This window comes from Anabrus simplex, chromosome 7 (genome assembly GCF_040414725.1).
Source record: "Anabrus simplex isolate iqAnaSimp1 chromosome 7, ASM4041472v1, whole genome shotgun sequence".
NCBI classification, from domain to species: domain Eukaryota; kingdom Metazoa; phylum Arthropoda; class Insecta; order Orthoptera; family Tettigoniidae; genus Anabrus; species Anabrus simplex.
Genome location: NC_090271.1, coordinates 187,470,258 through 187,492,198, shown reverse-complemented (window position 1 = coordinate 187,492,198; position 21,941 = coordinate 187,470,258). Strand labels below are relative to the sequence as shown.

Genomic DNA, 21,941 nt, shown 5'->3' with positions numbered 1-21,941 from the left:
GCCACGGCCGCTTCCCTCCCTCTTCCTTGTCTATTCCTTCCAATCTTCCCATCCCCCCACAAGGCCCCTATTCAGCATAGCAGGTGAGGCCGCCTGGGCGAGGTACTTGTCATTCTCCCCAGTTGTATCCCCAGACCCAATGTCTCACGCTCCAGGACTCTGCCCTTGTGGCGGTAGAGGTGGGATCCCTCACTGAATCCGAGGGGATAAACCAACTCTGGAGGGTAAGCAGATTAAGAAGAAGATGATGACATCAAATACTTCATTATTTGTTATGTTTTTAATTTTTACAATATTAATAAATAGTTACATTATTGTTTACAATATTTGTCATATTTTCACTGTTCGTCTGACAATGAATATCTTGAACTTTACTCATTATTACACTAATTTGTGTGGCATTTTCCACGGAAGCAAAGCATTTCGCGACTACGAGCACATTTAATAAATGCAGTGAACAGCAAAAATATTACTTTGACCTCTTTAATTCACGCGGAAAACAGATGTTGTTCACAACTTCGCTGTAAAGGAAGAATATTTTATCATGTCTACAAAAACATTAGATGAAAGTTGGTGATGAATCAATGAATTTAGCTTGAGGGTAGAGCCGAGTGGAACAGAGGTAAGGGATCCTGCGTTGCTGTATTAGCCTCGCGCCTACGAGGAGTGTCCTGGAGCGCGGGACGTTCGGTCGGGCGATACAACTGGGAAGGAGGACCAGTACCTCGCCCAGGCGGCCTCGGCTGCTATGCTGAACAGAGGCCTTGTGAAGGGATGGGATGTTTGGAAGGGAGAGACAAGGTAGAGGGAAGGAAGCGGCCGTGGCCTAAAGTTAGGTACCATCTCGGCATTTGCCTGGAGAAGTGGGAAACCACGGAAAACCACTTCCAGGATGGCTGAGGTGGGAACCGAACCACCTCTACTCAGTTGACCTCCTGAGGCTGAGTGGACCCCGTTCCAGCCCCCGTACCACTTTTCAAATTTCGTGGCAGAGCCAGGAATCGAACCTGGGCCTCCGGGGGTGGCAGCTAATCACGCTGACCACTGCACCACAGAGGCGGACTTCATTTGATTCTAACGAATAAAACTTACGACACGTTCAAGCGACAAGAAACTCAACAATGATTTAAAATATTGCAACTAGCTCTAAAACAAAACAAATTATTGAAAAAAAGAAAAGGGATGTATAAGTAAAACGTACTGAACAGTGCCGCAGTCGAACTCGAGACCTTCAGTTCCCAACGTCCATGCACAAGCTATTACGTCACGGAGACAAGCCGGAGATACGTGCGGGAATAAGCCAATAAAAGTTGAGAATGAATTTTAAATGCTAAATTTTGAACAAAATAAGGCATTCTCAAAATTCAAACTCTCATTATTGTAGGAGTCTTCCTCGCGAACAGTCGAGATTTTCTTCTGAGGAGCGGAGCAAAGTTCTCTGCGAAACGTAAAGAGTTTCACATTGTTTTCTTGACACGACATAAGCCCAAAAGCCCATAATTATCATGTCTACAAATACGGGCCATGAAAGCTTCAATGTTAACAAAATTAGCTCATTGTTAAAAAACGCTCGAACAGCGGCAAAATATTTTTTTAATGAAGAGCAAATTCTCAAAGTTTGAATACTTTTCTAGAAAACTACATGGCGACCTCCCCTTGTCAGTTGTAGTTACTGGGTGCACAGCACACAGATCAGTACTACTCGTAGTAAAAAAAAAACTTACTCCTTTATCAAGTTATGATCCATAGAACATTTTTGCTCGTCTTACAAAACACTCACAAACCAACTTGCTCGCAGTCTAAGATTCCACTATAATGGCAAAACAAGATCTACAACTGCTCATTGTCTGTGCACTGGGGTGAGACTGACACGTACACACTCACATTGACAAAAAAAAAAAAAAAAAAAAAAAAAAAAACTGCTGGGATAACATCTTGGAAAATATTTCTAGTTCTAGTTCTCAAAAGAACATTTAGCAGTCCAACCTGATGAACATGACACACCTTCATTATTGAAGGGGACGACTCTGACAGCCGGTAAACTAAATTGCCTTTCGGATCTTTCTTCTTGAAGGTGAGAGAGGATTCATGCCAACAGCTTGTCGTCCGACAAGCCTGGGGATTACAGCAGAACGGGGATGGAATGACGCAGTAAGTCACAAGGAAGAAAACCACTCAAGTCGCCCAACACGGTGAAGGCAATATCGTTCTCCCTTCATTTAAAGAAAATAACAAACTTCACCTTCCTTCTAGCAACTTAATATGCACACAGCAGTATCCCATATTCAGTTATTTTCTGAATGACAGAGTAAAGGTACAAGATCACTTGGCGTGCCTCAGATGATCCTAACAAAGTAAGAAGTGACTTTAATCCGGACCAATTTACATTTTTCTGGAGGAAGATGTTGAATATTATTCTGATCTGAATGGAAGTGGGCTGCAGTGTATTAACAGAAAATTCTCAATTCAAAAATGTAGACTGGACGTTGCTTATCAACTTGAAAATGAAGCTTGCTCCTGAAAGTTAATAATAATAATAATAATAATAATAATAATAATAATAATAATAATAATAATAATTAATAATAATAATAATAATAATTGTACCGTGTTTTGTGGTAGTTATGCGTGAAAGAAGGTGCGGGGTGATGAACGGGTCTCAAACTACTAAAGTAAAATTAATTAAAATTTAACCAGGTTATATTTTCTTTTCAAAAACAAAGAAATAACAAGCATGGCAGGTACAAAGTAGCAAGTCCAAGGGTAGTTACAATATTTACAGGATTTGGGCTTCGAGCCCTGAAAACACAATGCTTGGGCAATCAGCGCAGTTTTACCTCCAAACACAAGTTTCAACAGAGGGGCAGAAAACCCCATTCATGCCTAGGAGCTCTAGCTCCAAATTACACTGAAAAGCCTCCACGAGGCATACAACACTCAATTTTCAAAAGAGCCACTCGCTCTCAAATTTAAGCCTCTCCCAGGCCACACCAAACTCCACCTTCAAGTTGTCCTCAACGGACATAAACACAGGGGTAAAATACCCAATCTACTGAGGTCTATTAAATGCAAAGGAGGTTAATTAAATGACCTCTAAAATAACAATTTGAGAGGAGGCGAACTTGCACTCCTAATACACTTTGATTAAGACCTACTTGGCACTAGGCCGTTAATACAAGGGCTAATCCCATACTAAAGAGGTGACTTAAGAAGAGAACAATTTGTTTTACATTAACGAAGAATAGGTTGAGAAAAATAAGTTCACCTCAAAACAATATGAGTGGGAGCTCGAGAGGGTTAGCACTCTCTATCCCAGTATGTAGCTTTAAAAGAGAATATATAAAAGGAGTAGTTACATTTAGGAAAAGGTTACATGGTGGAACGCTTAGAACCCGCCCCGAGAGTTAAACTGCTGAGCAAGCAAAGAAAGAAGTTATTAATCGGCCATTACCTTGTTGTTGACCGCTGCCGAGGAAAGAGGCGCTTCCCGCCTCCTGCTATGTACTTAATACACTGAAAGATGGAACTGAAGTGGCCCGGAGACCCTAAAATCAGCAGTTTATATACTCTCACGGAAGTTTCTAGGCGTTAGGGGAATGAGAACACCCTCCCACGAGGATTTTATTGGTTCATCCATAAACCCCCTACACAATACTAAGAAGAAACACATAATTGGTGGAAAATTAATTTAAGAAATTCGGGATAGGCTAGATTTAAAACAAGGGGAAAGAGAGGGGTATACAGCCAACTTAACCAATGACTGAAAAAAAATTTAGCAAGGAACAAACATTTGAAATAAAAATTTCTCCAACAAAATAGTTCTTTGACTCCGCACTAGGGTGCACTATTGTTGATCTTCAGTAGTGTCCTCTAGAAGAGAAAGTTCACACTTCTTACTTCAAGCAAAACAAAAACACATCAAAAATGACACAGTTCAAAAACTCAAAATTTTCCACGTGGTGACATCTTCTGAGAAGGTAGCGAATTAATAGCGTATATAAAGTTCAGACTTCCTCCAGCAGAGGAGTTTCAACTGGCGCAAATTTTAAATTAGCGGCGTGGAGGTGTACCGCCCGGTACAGACCTCCCCCCCCAAAAGTACCTCCAGGGGTGACACATGAAATCTGTTTGAAACAAGGTCCAAGTTATGCTGTGGATATGAAGATTGATTGCAGAAGCATTTATAAGATTTCTTAATTTGGTTTGATTCAGTTTCAAAATTTTGTTGTTGCAGGTGAAGTAAAGTCTTTATATTTGTAGAAGTTGAATTTCTGAAGATAAACTTTTAATACTTAGAGGTGAAGAAAAATTTTGCAATTGCCGCCAAATATTGCTGTTGAATTCCCAAGTGTAGTCATTGGTTATCGTAACTGTCCATGTAGTTGATGTTGATTAAGTTGAATGGCCAGACCGGCCGTTGCAGCTTGCGTCCAAAGGGAGGCCGCTCGGACCCCTCAAGTACCCTGAGATACCGCTCGCCCGCACTATGAGGGGAGCAGAGGTGTTGAAACACGCCGCGCCCGCGGTGAACATATACAGGCTGCGGGCAAGTAGCAGGTCGTGCGCCGCGCATCAGCCTCGGCCGGGAGGAGAGCTCCGGCTCGCCGTGCACCTGACGTACTCGCTGGAGAAGAGGGGGCCCGTCCTCTGCCCCAGTTGCTGCACGGCGCCGCGCAGCTGCGGGGGCACTGAAACATTAAAGCTAGGCGGCAGAATTGTGTTGGACCATCATCTTTTTGAGGGCACAGCCTTGGTGAAGAGGTTGAGGGGTCAGCGGCGTGCAGATGTCCATGGCATTTAATATAATCCAGCCACAGTGTGTATTGGAGCAGGAGACGGGAGCGTGGTAATGGCCGAGGCAAGGACAGGATGGCAGTTTAACAAATCGGGGGAGGTTTCACACAAATGCTCACATATAAAACAAAATATTATAGACGGAGCAGAATGCCTAGAAATTGAAAACTCAAAAAAAATATAACCTTCATATCCCCTTTCACAATAATATGAAGCAAGTTAACACGGAAATTACACCGGTTTCACCTGTGACAGGTGAACCCTAAATATCCTCTCGGTGGCTGGATTGCTTACTAACAACGTAACTGGCGTAAGAAAATCGAGAATGATACAAGGCCCATGAAATCTGGGGGCAAGCTTGCCCGCTGGAACAAAGTTCTTGACCATCACCTGGTCACCTACATTCAAAGTGGTGGGTCTCCGTCCACGATCATACCTTTCCCTAACCTTTTCATGAGATACCTTAAGATTGGCTTTAGCCTTCTTCCAAAGATCTTTAATATTATCCGGATCTATTGTCTCGGGTAGAATGTCACTCAGAGACCAGAGGTTAGAGAGCGGCGAGTTGGGAACAAACTTGAACATCAAAGAAGCTGGAGTAAATTTATGTGATTCATGAACCGCCGAATTCAAAGCAAAAGCTAACCAATGCAGGGACGTGTCCCACCTGGAATGATCATCATGATGATAGGCAATAAGTGCGGACCTGAGATTACGATTAACCCGTTCAGCCAGCGATGGTTGAGGGTAATAAGCAGAAGTAGTTACATGAGAGATGGATAAGTCAAAAGAGAATTTACGAAAAAGATTTGATGTAAACGCCTTAGCATTATCGGACACAATATATTGGCACGGACCAAAAGAAGCAAAAATAGAATTTAGGCAAGTAATGGTGGACTGAGCGGTAGCCAGCTTAGTCGGAAATAACCAGGAAAATCTTGTAAAACCATCTACACATACAAAGATGAATTTGTTGGCATTTCCCTTCGACTGGGGGAAGGGTCCTACATAATCAATATACAGGCGTTCCATGGGGCGCGATGCTTGATGCGAAGACAAAAGGCCTACCTTGGTGGACATGGTGGGTTTACTGAGCAAACAAGATTTACAAGCTTTTACAAGTTCACGGATTTCACCGTCCATACCTTTCCAGATGAACATTTCACGAATCTTTTCACGAGTTTTAAATATTCCCAGATGCCCCCCCAATGGGGTCTCATGATAGTATTTGAAGATCATAGGCACAAGGACAGCTGGAACGACAACCTTCATCATCTTGTCATGCCTCGAAGGGCAACATAAAACACCATTCCTCAGAACATAAGGGACGACATGTTCCCCAGAAGAAAGGGTTTCCATTATCGGAGCCAGCGTCGGATCTTCATGTTGGTATTTCTCGATATCCCTAAAGAGCATGGGGGCATCCGTTAAGATGGCGTTAACATCAGATAGTATGGACTCGGGAGGTGATGAACTGTCGACCGGTTCTTGGGTCTCGACGTCGTTTGAAAACATACGGCTGAGTCCATCAGCGACAATATTTTCGGTACCTCTGATATGTCTAACATCAAACTGGAAGGCAGAAATACGGATGGCCCGACGGGCTATACGACCAGTACGACGCGGCCTACCTAAGACCCAGCTTAAGGCTTGATTATCTGTCTCCAGGTCGAATTTAACATGTTCCAGATAGAGACGGAACTTCTCTAAGGTGAATAAGACTGCCAAACCTTCGAGCTCATATATGGAATACTTGGCTTCTTGAGCCGACAAGGTCCTAGATGCATAGGCGATGGGTCGCCTCCCTAGTTCAGTCTCTTGAAGAAGGACTGCCGCTACTGCTGACGACGACGCGTCGGTTTGGACGATGAATTTCTTCGAGAAATCAGGCATAGCAAGTACAGGGGCATTACAAAGAGCTAATTTAAGGTCTTCAAAAGCGGCTTGTTGAGAAGGTCCCCACTCGAATTTGATGCCTTTCCTACGAAGAAGGTTTAGGGGCGCCGCTCTATTAGCGAAGTTAGGAATAAACTTCCTGAAGAAATTCACCATACCAATAAACCTGGCGATGCCTTTGATGTCCTTGGGAGGTTTAAAATCACGGATGGCCTGTGTTCTAGAATGATCGACGGCTACACCATCAGGTGACACAATATGCCCTAGGAAAGACATAGAGGGCTTAGCAAAGGCAACCTTGGACAACTTAACAGTTAACCCAGCTTTACGAAGGCGATCGAGAACTTCTCGCAGATGATCTAGATGCTCTTCAAAAGTCTCTGAAAATACGACGACATCATCCAAGTAGTGATATAAGTACTCAAATTTGATGTCGGAGAAGACCCTATCTAGCAGCCTAGTGAGTACAGCTGCTCCCGTGGGGAGCACGAAGGGCACGTGGTTGTATTCATATAAATTTCAGTCCGTGGCAAACGCTGTAAGGTGTTTAGACTCTTCGGCAAGGGGAATTTGATTATAGGCCTGATTCAAGTCCAAGATAGTAAAGAACTTGGCCTTACGAAACCATGAAAAACAAGAATGAAGGTCGGGAAGGGGCACAGATTGTAACACCACCTTCCGATTGAGAGCCCTGTAATCAATGACAGGCCTGAAGCCCCCTTGGGGTTTCGGGACTAGAAAAATAGGCGAGGAATACGCTGACTTAGAGGGCCTAATAATACCATCCTTCAACATCTGATCGATAATTTCTTTCAGAGCCTTCATTTTAGGTGGAGATAGCCTATACGGTGGAAAACGGACAGGAATCGAATCCGTGACCTCAATTTTGTATTCTATCAGGTCAGTAACACCAAGAGTATCAGAAAACACCTCTGGAAACGACTGACACAGCTTACGAATACTATCAGCCTGCTCCTCAGGTAGATGTCTAAGGTCTAACAACATCTCATCCTGGGTAGGCGAAATAGAAGAACATGATGCAGAATTACACTTTAATAAAGGGATGCTACAATTAGAGGCAAATTTGAAAGTGCAAGACCTACTCTGAAGATCGAGCACAAGACCAGTGTGAAAAATAAAGTCCGCTCCCAATATAATGGGGCAAGACAAGAGCTTGGCCACAAACAATTTAACTTTCCAAGTGAATTTAAAAATACGAATTTTGACCAATAAGGAACCTAGAATTTCTAATGGGGATGAATTAGCCGAAACATATTGAACAGGAGATGAGACATAGTCAGGTAGTTTACAAACAGATTTCAATTTAGAATACCATTCAGCCGAAATAATCGAACAAACACTGCCTGAATCTAAGAGAGCTGTAATAGGATCGTTATTTAACTCAATCTTAAGAAAAGGAACAGGTGCGGGGGAATCCGCCGCAATCCTAAGACACTCTTTGGGACCTTCAAAAGATAAATTTGAAAATTGCTCGTTCCCTGAATTTACAACCTGTTTACCAGGGGCTGAGTCTCGGGAAGATGGATTAGTCGACTCAGCCGAAGCCACTAGTCACTTTTTATTATTGGCATAGGTAGAATTTGCACCAGAAGTTGAGCAGGATGGGGTGCTATTCGAGTTTGGGCAATTCTTGGCGATATGTGAGAAAGCCCCACATTTAAAACAGCCTTGTGCTGAACCAGCTCCATTATTTGCCCTACTAGTTTTGACCAATGGACATTTATTGCGAAGATGGTCAGGCGACCCGCAAGCATAACATTTACGGGGTGTGACTGGTCGGCGAGGTGGAGGCCGAGTATTACTAAACGAAGGACGGGTTTCTTTTGCCACACGCAAAGAATCGGCGTACCTAACTCCTTCCGCTGAGACGGCCAACGCTTCAAGTTCAGAGAAAGTTTGCGGGCACGCCGCGAAACACAAGTATGACCTATAAGATGGTGAAATACCTTCCACAATAGCTTGTACAATTTGATCCTCAGGGAAGTGAAGAGCAAACACCCTAGTATAAAACTTAATGTCTTGTATGAAATCAGCCAAGTTCTCATCCAATCGCTGTACACGATAATAGTACTTCTGAATCAGAGAAGACCTCGGGCGGGCGGGAATAAAATTTGCAAGCAAGTGTGCATGAAAATCTTCAATAGATGACTGTTCGGCTATGGCTCTTACTATTTTGTCAGAAAGAATACCAATTGCATAAGGATAGAGAATTTGCAAAATTTGACATGGAGAAAGGGAAAACACAAGGGCATGATCCTGAAATTCAACCAGAAATCTTAAAAATGAAATTACTTCACTGGTGGTATTAACCGAAATCTTAGAGATACCTCTGAGCAACATTGCCAATGGGTGAGGCAAGCTGCTAAACCCGGGTGACATAGTAGGTAAAGGTTTCAATGGCAAGGAAGTTAATTCCGAACGGATATTACTCAACGATGCACGGCGTTCAGATCCGTTGTCCAATGGGGCAGAGATAGTTTGAGCAGCAACGGTTATCCTATTAACTTCTCCCTTATGAGGCTCTTCCTCGCTACCTACATTCACTGTGGTGGGTAGATCGCTTTTGGGAGGAACCTCCCCTGTTAACAATTGAGTGACCTTGCTAGATAATTCAGACATATTTTCAAGCAGCGTACTAGCTTCCTTCTTCTGAACGTCATTCAACTTTAGAGACAACAGATCGTTAACTCTATTTGAAAAGTGATATAGCCTAGCTTGCACACGCTTAATTTGATTAGGCGAAGGATCATTTTCATCAAAAAAACTAACTACAGAAGCTAGCCCAGTAATATTCTCCGTGATCGTGGAAAGAGAGTCGTCAATTTCTTTCTCTCCCAAATTGGGGATGGAAATGGGCAAATCTAGTGACTCTCTAAGCTTGTTTGTGTCTACTGCAACCGTGCCTCCAGATTGTACATTTCTAATAGTCAATTCATAGATCAACTCCTCCTTGCGCAAATAGTTAAGATGGAGAACATCGCGAGGGCCGGGCATGGTGACAGAACAATTTTGAAAAACTCAAAAAATTCCAGCAACTGAAAAAATAGTTAGAGTTCGGAACAAAACAATGTTTAGCCGTCAAAAGGGGCTAAATTGAGACCCATTCAACCACGCTCTGCTACCACTTGTTACCATGTTTTTGTGGTAGTTATGCGTGAAAGAAGGTGCGGGGTGGTGAACGGGTCTCAAGCTACTAAAGTAAAATTAATTTAAAATTTAATCAGGTTATATTTTCTTTTCAAAAACAAAGAAATAACAAGCATGGCAGGTACAAAGTAGCAAGTCCAAGGGTAGTTACAATATTTACAGGATTTGGGCTTCGAGCCCTGAAAACACAATGCTTGGGCAATCAGCGCAGTTTTACCTCCAAACACAAGTTTCAACAGAGGGGCAGAAAACCCCATTCATGCCTAGGAGCCCTAGCTCCAAATTACACTGAAAAGCCTCCACGAGGCATACAACACTCAATTTTCAAAAGAGCCACTCGCTCTCAAATTTAAGCCTCTCCCAGGCCACACCAAACTCCACCTTCAAGTTGTCCTCAACGGACATAAACACAGGGGTAAAATACCCAATCTACTGAGGTCTATTAAATGCAAAGGAGGTTAATTAAACGTCCTCTAAAATAACAATTTGAGAGGAGGCGTACTTGCACTCCTAATACACTTTGATTAAGACCTACTTGGCACTAGGCCGTTAATACAAGGGCTAATCCCATACTAAAGAGGTGACTTAAGAAGAGAACAATTTGTTTTACGTTAACGAAGAATAGGTTGAGAAAAATAAGTTCACCTCAAAACAATATGAGTGGGAGCTCGAGAGTGTTAGCACTCTCTATCCCAGTATGTAGCTTTAAAAGAGAATATATAAAAGGAGTAGTTACATTTAGGAAAAGGTTACATGGTGGAACGCTTAGAACCCGCCCCGAGAGTTAAACTGCTGAGCAAGCAAAGAAAGAAGTTATTAATCGGCCATTACCTTGTTGTTGACCGCTGCCGAGGAAAGAGGCGCTTCCCGCCTCCTGCTATGTACTTAATACACTGAAAGATGGAACTGAAGTGGCCCGGAGACCCTAAAATCAGCAGTTTATATACTCTCGCGGAAGTTTCTAGGCGTTAGGGGAATGAGAACACCCTCCCACGAGGATTTTATTGGTTCATCCATAAACCCCCTACACAATACTAAGAAGAAACACATAATTGGTGGAAAATTAATTTAAGAAATTCGGGATAGGCTAGATTTAAAACAAGGGGAAAGAGAGGGGTATACAGCCAACTTAACCAATGACTGAAAAATTTTTTAGCAAGGAACAAACATTTGAAATAAAAATTTCTCCAACAAAATAGTTCTTTGACTCCGCACTAGGGTGCACTATTGTTGATCTTCAGTAGTGTCCTCTAGAAGAGAAAGTTCACACTTCTTACTTCAAGCAAAACAAAAACACATCAAAAATGACACAGTTCAAAAACTCAAAATTTTCCACGTGGTGACATCCTCTGAGAAGGTAGCGAATTAATAGCGTATATAAAGTTCAGACTTCCTCCAGCAGAGGAGTTTCAACTGGCGCAAATTTTAAATTAGCGGCGTGGAGGTGTACCGCCCGGTACAATAATAATAATAATAATAATAATAATAATAATAATAATAATAATAATAATAATAATAATAATAATAGTCTTTCTATCTTTCTTTTATATTTCTCTGTTTACCCTTTAGGGTTGGTTTTCCCTCGGACTCAGCGAGGGATCCCACCTCTACTGCCGCAAGGGAAGTGTCCTGGAGCGTGAAACACTGAGCCGTGGGATAAAACTGGGGAGGAGGACTAGTACCTCGCCCAGGCGGCCTCACCTGCTCTGTGCTGAACAGGGACCTTGTGGAGGATGGGAAGATTGGACGGGATAGACAAGGAGGAGGTAAGGAAGTGGATGGGCCTCCAGGGGATAATAATAATAATAATAATAATAATAATAATAATAATAATAATAATAATAATAATAATAATAATAATAATAATAATACGGAGTCCCGGGTTCGATTCCCGGCTCTGCCACGAAATTTGAAAAGTGGTGCGACGGCTGGAACGGGGTCCAATCAGCCTCGGGAGGTCAACTGAGTAGAGAGGGTTTCGATTCCCACCTCAACCATCCTTACAGTGGTTTTTCCGTACTTTCCCACTTATTCTCCAGACAAGTGCCGAAATGATACCTAACTTAAGACCACGGCCGCTTCCTTTCCTCTTCTTGCCTATCCCTTCCAATCTTCCCACCACCTACAAGGTCCCTGTTCAGCATAGTAGGTGAGGCAGCCTGAACGAGGTAGTGTTCCTCCTCACCAATTGCATCCCCCTGACCCAAGGTCCAACTAACCGAGAGAAAAACCAACCCTGGAGTCCAGCTCCATGGTTAAATGGTTAGCATACCGGCCTTTGGCCACAGGTGTCCCGGGCTCGATTCCCGGAAGGGTAGGCAATTTTAACCATAATTGGCTCATTCCGCTGGCACGCGGGGGGGGGGGGGTGAGTGTTTGTGTCGTTTTCATCATTTCATCTTCATCACGATGCGCAAATCAAAGTACCTGGAACTGGCGAGCCGAACTTGCCTTCGGTCACTCCCGGTTCTAAATAAGAGCCATATGCCATTTCATTTATCAATCCTGGAGTATAAATAAATAAATAAATAAATAAATTAATAAATAAATAAATCAATAAATCAATCAATAAATAAATAAATCAATAAATAAATAAATCAATAAATCAATAAATCAATCAATCAATAAATAAATCAATAAATAAATAAATAAATAAATAAATAAATAAATAAATAAATAAATAAATAAATAAATAAATAAAGAAGTATCGGCCGCAGAAGATCGGACAGCAATATGATGGCGGAGAAAACCATCATGTCGAAGCAATATCAGACAGCTTGGCTCTCGTGGTCATTTTACACGTCTTATAGATAGTGAATTCCTGCGTGTAAAATAAAGAGAAATTTACCAAAGAAACATGAATGATAATTACTACATTTCTTAGTAGGTCACTACAATACAAACAAGCTATTTCTACTCGTATACAGCAAAGTACCAGTGTTGCATCTACAACGTAAACGACGTCAACAATTATAGCAATAGGAACATGTTAGCCGCAACCAACAAAGCGCCATTTGTAGAACTGCTAGCAAAACTGATGATAAAACTTAGCTCGATCTGTTAAAAGCAGTTTACTTATCTGTACTTGAGTATTGATACACAAGAGGTTTTCTAGTCGCATACTACGAGCCTAGCTTACAAATGCTTCATCGTAGAACTTATCTTTACCTCTTGGATCGTTGACTACCAAGTAAAAATCGACGTGCTTCTCTGATGTGTCACATATCACAATCTTCGGCTTCACCGAAGTGGCCAATGGTCCTGAAAGAATTAAGTTATGATAGTTCGATGTTGATGATTAGCTTATCATTAAAAATCAGTTTAAGTAACAATCAAAGATCACTTTCTTTTACATCAGCTTATAAGCAAATGTCAAGTCTAATGATTTATACCTACTCTTGAAATGCTTTTCCTTGAAAATAGAAACATATTACCTCTAACAACCTTTCAATCTATTGATGAAATGTGATTCACAGAATGTTACTTCCAAGTTTTCTTGATAAAGTTATTTATACTTTGTCTAATGTAAAACCATTACAATAATGTACTATAGGTAATATCAATCCTTGTAATTCTTGTGTGCATTTACCGAGCAATTTGGTCGTGCGCGTAGCCGTGAGCTTGCATTCGGGAGATGAACGATTATGATTCCGCCGTCGGTAGCACTGAAGATGATTTTCCGTGATTTCCTATTTTCACACCAGGTAAATGCTGGGGCTGCGCCTTAACTAAGGCCATGGCCGCTACCGTCTCAATCCTACCCCTTTCCCATCCTTCCGTCATCGAAAACCTTCAATATATAAGTGCTATGGTGCTATGTTAATACACTAGAAAATAAAATGTGTGCGCTTCAGCGAAATGACACGCCCTTTTCCTTTTCGCAATCCTTTAAATAACATCTGAGAAAATGGCCATAAAAACGTTGAACACCGACCAGCCGATGCGACTTTTGAACATTAATTTGCAAGTCTTCAGTCTATTTTTCTGTCTTATTCACAGATTTGACAGCCGTGGATATTCTTCGGAAGATATCTCAAAGACAACGTCTATACTAACAAACCAGCAACAACTGAGGAGCTCATGAACAATGGTCGAGTAAAAATTGATGGTTAATGCAAGACGCTCTAGATCAAGTAATGAAACTGCTCTGAAAAGTGCTCGAGAGCTCGTCTTTGTGAGGAAGCGAACAATGGTTATTTGAAAGAATGTTTCTTACAAGTAATGTGCACATATTTCCAAAGCATGTATATAATATGAATCAGAATTATGTTTTTAGGTCATGCTGAGTACATATAATAATAAGCTACATGCCGAAGAGGTGTTAAGTACAGAAGAAAAATGGCCTACTAGCATCGGTGGGAACCGAACCTCAACCCCTGATTTCGTATCGGTTACTCTACCGATTGAGCTACGGTGGCCTTGGTCATATTTGTTTTGTTAGAAGGGATCTAAGATATAGGTCTGGCACTACTACCAGCACAATTGTAGTCAACATCTCTTCGGTATGGACTATATTGTGTAACGTACTCAACACGACCTAAAAAGCTAAAGGTTCTATTTCAAGTACAATTCGGACGTGAAATCAAAATACTCAGATGTTTGCCACTGAAATATTGAAATTTCTTCCAGAACAAAGCAAGTATAAATGATTCAACCATGTGAATGATTTCTGCGCTACGTACAATATTCATAACCATCCAGTTAAGATATTAGTTTTCATTCCAATGAAGTCCATGGTTGAGTTTAAGAAATAATAAATACTAAATATCACTCACTTGCCAGTTTCTATAAGTTTTAAGATACGTCGGAGGTCCGATATTTTACACTTAAAAGGAGTCTTTCTATGTCCCAATAAGTACACTAAGGCGAGGCTCTCGTATTCAACGCCAAGCAATTGTGCCAGGTTTGCCATCCCAGAATCTTAATTGTAGGAGATGAGTCCAGTCCACTGAAAGTGAATGGAAAAAACATAGCAAGTTACTTTCTTTTCCCATTGAAAGGGATGGAGCATTTCACTTCTCTTTAATTGTTTCTAAGGTAGCGTATATAATTCACGCAATAGACTTTAATATGCATTTCTCTCAGACATCTATAAGGTGCCAGAAGCATTAGTTTTGCTGGTAGTCACCCGTTAGGATAATATCTCTGTAAAGGCACACTGCGTTACATGCATTAGCAGTCACGCGATCATACATAAGATATAAGTCAGCATAAGTAGCAGTAATCGATACATGCTACAAGTTTTGAAAAAGAAATTGTGACAGGAATGAACACACACACACACACACACACACACACACACACACACACACACACACACACACACACACACACACACAAGAGAAGAGAAGAGAAGAGAAGAGAAGAGAAGAGAAGAGAAGAGAAGAGAAGAGAAGAGAAGAGAAGAGAAGAGAGACGAGCAGACCGAACAAATGAAATGAGACGAGAGAAGGGAATACATGAGACGAAACGAGAATAGAAAGACGAAAGGAGAAGACAGAAGAGAAGAAACGTGACGAGAGAAGAGATGAAACCAGAAGAGACAAAACGTGACGAGAGAAGGGGTGAAACGAGAAGAGCGAAGAGGAGAGACGAAATAAGAGATGAAAAGAGACGAAAGAAGAGAAGAGATGAAACGAAACGAGACGCGAGAAGAGAAGAGAAGAGAAGAGAGAAGAGACGAAGAAGCGAGACGAAAGAAGAAACGAAACGAAATGAGACGAGATAAGGGAAACGAAGCGACGAAACGATATGATACAAGAAAAGAGAGTAGAAAAATAGGTGCTAAAATCTCTGTACTTTGCCGACGAAAGCCGTCGTTTCTCGAGATTTTCCCCTAAGTTCATCTCCATGTTATTTCTCTGTTATTTTCTTCCTAAGCAAAGCCCCAATTCACTATAATCATAGTCACAAGCAAAAATAGGCTATCACGGAACTGTTGACCAATATGTCCCAAGGCTTTTATATGCAGAAACAACAATAACTCACATTTGGGTCATAGCCAGCTCATGAATCCCTGGTCACTGTTCACACGAAGCTTCTTCTCCTACTATAGAGGACTGCACAGTTTTAAGTTGATGGTATTTTAGAAACTAGGCACTCTCTGGGTAATCTCGGTAATATAAAATTCATCTGTGATGTATGAAACGGCCGTATGGCGATTGCAACTTATCTCTGTGGATTGACGCAGGCAAGCAGCCAAAGTGCAAATATTATCGAATTCCAGGTGAAAATGGTGGCAAAAATTACATTTCCCACAGGTAGATAGGATGAGGGAGAAAGCAAGCATCGCCGTACATCTACTGTAGAGCAAATTAAATTCCCTGAGTACCTGGAGTCTGCCCGAGGAGCTCCCTGTTACCTTCACCACGAATCTAAACAGCTCTTAAATATTGGATTTAGTTAAATGTTGTCGAATGTGAATACACACGCATCCACAATAAAATTTGCTATTTACACAACTATGCAATAGAAGAGACATGATTTATAACATGAAATTCTGAGACTGTACAAAGTCAGCGCTGACCTTCTGAGCCCAAGTTTACGGGTTCGATCCTGGTTCAGTTCGATGGTATTTGAAGGTGCTTAACTACGCCAGCGTGGTGTCGGTAAATCTGACAACACGTGAAGGAACTCTTGGAGGACTAAACTCCTGCACCTTAGTTTCTCCAGAAACCGCTGAAGTTGATAAGAGGGCATAAAATCAATAATCCCAGTAGGTCCCTTGCGGTGATGACTGTCCTAAATTTCGTTTAACTGCGGTGACAAAATGAAGTAAAAATAAATTAGGGCCATAACAGTCATTCCGATAATAAATATTTCGGAAGTTATTTAAATAATTATTTAAATTATTTATTTATTTATTTAAATTATTTATAATCAGTGAAGAAGAACAAACACAAAATTACAAATTATCAATGAAAGGGGTCTTACACCTAATCCTATGGCCTATGTCTCAACTAAGTCAGAAATAAAGAGAATAGAAGCTTTTGAAATGTGGTGTTACAGAAGAATGCTGAAGGTGCGATGGATAGATCGAATCACGAATGAAGAGATACTGAATCGAATTGGTGAGAGGAGATCGATTTGGCTAAATTTGACCAGAAGAAGAGATAGAGTGATAGGACACATCTTAAGACACCCAGGACTTGTGCAGTTGGTTTTTGAAGGAAGTGTAGGTGGTATGAACGGTAGGGGTAGACCAATGTTTGAATATGACAAGCAGATTAGAGCAGATGTAGGATGCAGTAGTTATGTAGAGATGAAAAGATTAGCACAGGATAGGGTGGCATGGAAGGCTGCATCGAACCAGTCTATGGACTGATGACTCAAACAACAAACATGTCTCAACAGGAAGTCTCATATTCATATCTCGATCTATGAAAAACATGTGGCTGGTATAATCATAGAACAGGTACTATAGGCCAGCAGGCCCAGTAATATAAGCCCCCTTGAACTATTATTATATTATTTTGCTCACTGTACTTGTCTCCCTGGAGAGGATAGTATTGCAACTGTTTCATTAATGTATAATTTATCGATGGGAAGAAGCCTGAATGATGTATAAAAGCATAAAATTAACTACAGCTGCTATTTTCTCTGTTTACCCGATCGTTGAATGGACTGTATACACATATACTTGCGCAACACTGTACGAGTTCGTCCTCACGGGACGTGTATAGACTAATCAACCACGTTATTAAACAGTGCAAATTTTAAAATAAAGATTAATGAGCGAGTTTCATTGTGTTACGATCTAGGCTGGTGAGAAACTGGCATGAATAGATATGAACATTATTTGTAGTGGCAGCTCTACTCGGGTTCCAGTTTGAGGGAGCAATTAAAATTGAACCAAAGCATTTATATTTCATACTGCTAACAGTGGAAGTGAGAATACAGCGTTCGATAAGGTCCAATATAGAATGAAATAATAATAATAATAATAATAATAATTTTTATTGTTTTTAAGTCCCACTAACTATTCTTCCGGTTTTCGGAGACGCCGAGGTGCCAGGATTTTGTCTCGCAGGAGTTCTTTTACGTGCCGATAAATCTAGCGACACGAGGCTGACGTATTTGAGCACTTTCAAATAGGACCACCGGACTGAGCCAGGATGGAACCTGCCAAGTTGGGGTCAGAAGACCAGTGCCTCAACCGTATGAGCCACTCATCCCGGCCATGATATAATATATTAATAGTTCATTTATAATTTCCAATAACTTTATAGATAGTAACTCGACTGTCGAAGGCACGCTTATGTACTAGAAGTGAATAAATCCCTTCACACTGAGTTGGCGGTTGGAAGGTCATCCGGGGGTAAAATTAGTCAAGGTCCAGTACGAGGAACATAGCACTTGCGACCCTACCAGGGTGTCGGAAAAGCGACGGAAGAAGATGAAAGAAAATATTATTAAAAGACTTAAAATGAGATACTTCGACTAGAAATTAAAACTGATATCAGCAAGATCCATAGAAACACCGGAAATTCTTAAAACTACCCGAGGGGAGAAGGCGGAATGGATGGGGTCTACATTTCTTATAAATGTAGTTTGTGGATATCTTGAACAGGTTAGGCAGTCGAAGCCGAGAAAGTTTTCACGTGCGATCACTTTATTTGAGTTGTTCTGCAGACCCATTGCTGCTCGGTTTTATTTAAATCTCAGTTCAATACTTAATACATAGAAACATTTCCCGCGAGATCTTCCAGGCAATAGTGAAAACCGGAGAATATCCTCCCCAGCGCTTCTTTTCCCGTACCTAGCACAGGATTTCTACCCTTAGCAAACATAAAAACTGTAATTGTGGTCGAACATTTAGAGATACTGTAGGTATGTGATAGCCGGGACTTTTTGGTAGAAAGTTTTATGCTCTACAATCCATATCGGTATAGTTTGTGGATAGCTTTAATGGTTTAGGCAAAGTAAGCCGATATAGTTGTCACCTGGTGTTTTCTTCGAGTTATTTCTCAGAAATCGTTACTCTTCGGCTTCGTTTCATACATTTCAATACTGTATACACAGAAACCTTTCTCGAGAGATCCTCTAGGCAACAGTGAAAACCCTACAAACATCTCCCCGGCGTTTCTCGACGTATAGAATGTTATTCCCGTACTTAGCGCAGGATTTTTACTGTTCACAAATACATAAACTGTAATCGTGATAATTTCCATACGCCACTCTTTCTTAAGAAGATGAAATTTTCTCTAAATTTAGCTTTCTCTGTCACAGTGAATAAGTCGCAAGGAAAAACTTTATAGAAATCTGGGATAAAACTCTCCACTCCGGTGCTGAGTCATGGACAGCTGTATGTAGCTTTCTCAAGAGTACACAGATCTATGGACGTCAAAGTACAACTTCCATCTACAATTTCATACGCTATGGTACGTAAAAAATTTAAAATCTTAGAATTCTAAATTACCTGTTCTGATTCCATTCAAATACCGTATAGCTATGGCTTTCTTTTAAAACCTCGCATGCCCCAATTTTATTCTTTAATGCTGCCCGACTCGTTGGCCGAATGGTCAGCGTACTGGTCTTCGATTCAGAGGGTCCCGGGTTCGATTCCCGGACGGGTCGGGGATTTTAACCATTGGCCCGGGGGCTGGGTGTTTGTGCTGTCCCCAACATTCCTGCAACTCACAGACCACATATAACACTATCCTCCACCACAATTACACGCAGTTACCTACACATGGCAGATGCCGCCCACCCTCATCGGAGGGTCTGCCTTATAAGGGCTGCACTCGGCTAGAAATAGCTACACGAAATTATAATTATATTCCTTAAGGCTGGTCGCGCTTCCCAGCACATATTTACAGTATATGCATTCCATCAGAATAACTGCGTTGTGCTCATTTTCCTATGCTAATGTGGAAATAAAAATGAACCTTTAAAACACTATACTGTAGGAGTGCGTAAATTCGCCACGCAAACAACATCCCTACAATTTCCCCTTGCGCTTTTATTCATTATTTCATTATTTGATGTATTATGTATTATCAGACAATTTAAAATTTCCTGTTACGTCTTAGTAATTACGGCTGTCGATCTTGTGCAATCTTCATTCATAGAATACATTAAAATGTTCATTTCATATTCCCAGTCACTTAACACATAGTAATTTCTACTGTCCAAGACAGGTTTACGTACTAGTGCTAAATAAAACGGTTATTCTCTGTCATACAGAATCATACTTTAAACATAGAACACAGAATAATTACTTGTTCAGCAACAGCCGTAGTAAAATTAACCCATGAATATGCGAATGGCGATTCAGTCAATAATAAATGACAAAGAAAGAATTATAACTTTATTTATTATTATTATTATTATTATTATTATTATTATTATTATTATTATTACGGGGCTACCCGTGGAATGCAGAGGTGAAATAAGGTACGGACTGGAATGGGTCTAACTACAAAGCTGAGATATTGATTAAAATTGCATTAAAGGTTATATTTTGAAAAATAGCAAAACCATTTTCACATAAAATTTCAGATTTTAACACGTTACAGCAAGTCAAATCAGGTACAATACTAGGAAAGCCAAGATTTAGAGATATTTTAACAATCTGGGCCACAAGCCCTAATTTTTACAATTTCTGAGCACACAGCTCACAACCACATATTACCAAAGGGCAGAAATCCCCTCATTACATGGAGCACTTGCTCCCACCTAGCACTGTCAGGCCTCCTAGAGGCACATATCCAAATACAAGAAAGAGCTGACCCGCTCTCAATTTTTCAAGCCTATCAAAGGCCACAACGGATTTTACTATTAACTGCCCTCAAGGCACACTTACAAAGAAACAGGGGTATCTTGTACCCAACCTAATGGGCCTTAGTAGAAAAATAATAGGTTAAGTTAATGGCCCGCAACACCAAGTTGAATGGAGGCGAGTACTTGCACTCTTACATGAAATCTTTAAAACCTAAGAGGCACTAGGCCGATGAACCAGGGGCTATTCCCGAACCATGGAGGTGACTCGTATAAGAAAATTTAATACATTAAGGAAGAAAAAGTTACCAAAACGTAGTCACCTCGAGGCAAAAATGAAGGGGAACTCGAGAGGGAAAAGCACTCTCTATCCCCGATTTACAGTTAAAGATGTATGAAGTTTTACAAAAGTGACGGCAATTTACATGTTTGAAGATAGGTTACATAATGAAGGTTTCGGACCTTCCCCTAGGGTTAAACTGCTGAGCATGCAAGAAAATCAAGATGTTAAACGGCCATTACCTTTGTGAAGAGCTGCTGCCCGAAGGAAGAGGCGTTACCCGCCCCCTGCTACACTTCCATACACTAGGCTAGATGTTGTTCGAGTGGCGGAGAGCCAGGAAAATCAGCAGTTTTTATACTCTCGGGGAAGATTCGAGACCTTTCAAGAATAATTAAGACACACCCACAGTCGTTTATTGGGTAGCTTACAGTTATACATCCAAATCGAAGAAGAAAGACACGATTGGTCAAAAATTAATTACAGAAATTCTGGATTGGCTAAGTTCAAAACTGGCGGAAAGAAAAGATTTATATTGCCAACCCACAAATGAAAGAACGAACTTTAGTAAAGAACAAACTTATGAATACAAAATTTCTTCAAATAAAGTTCTTCCACTTCGCACCAGGGTGCATGGTCATAGTTTTTTGTAGAGACATCTATCACACAATGTCCACACTTCTTGATCAATAGAAAACAAAACAAGTTGAACTCCACACAGTACTGACAACTTCGTAATCACAAAATTTACGGTAGTGACATCTTCTGAGAAAATTTATGGGTTGATATAGTTGTAAAAGTTCAGAGTTTCTGCCTGTAGAGGAGTACTTTAAGGCGGAAAATTTAAATGTGTGGCGTAGAGGTGTACCAGCCGGTACAATTATTATTATTATTATTATTATTATTATTATTATTATTATTATTATTATTATTATTATTATTATTATTATTATTATTGGGAAAGTAACAGACTGTTCTACTGTAGTGTGTGGTTTATTTCGGAAAGGGGATCTGTGTTTTTGTTTCCATTTTCTCGCTGCATGCTAGCGACTCATTCGCAACACATCTGTTGAAAAAGCCTCTG

At 40.8% G+C, this 21,941-nt stretch overlaps 1 protein-coding gene across 1 annotated transcript in view; it reads right to left on the bottom strand.

Moving 5' to 3' along the window:
• LOC136877773 (dual specificity calcium/calmodulin-dependent 3',5'-cyclic nucleotide phosphodiesterase 1A) overlaps positions 1-21,941 on the bottom strand; it is a 373,065-nt gene that overhangs the window by 326,902 nt on the left and 24,222 nt on the right. The window contains exon 2 of the mRNA XM_068228741.1: positions 13,027-13,119. Within this exon, the coding sequence (XP_068084842.1) occupies positions 13,027-13,119 (93 nt within the window). The remainder of the gene's footprint in view (positions 1-13,026; positions 13,120-21,941) is intronic.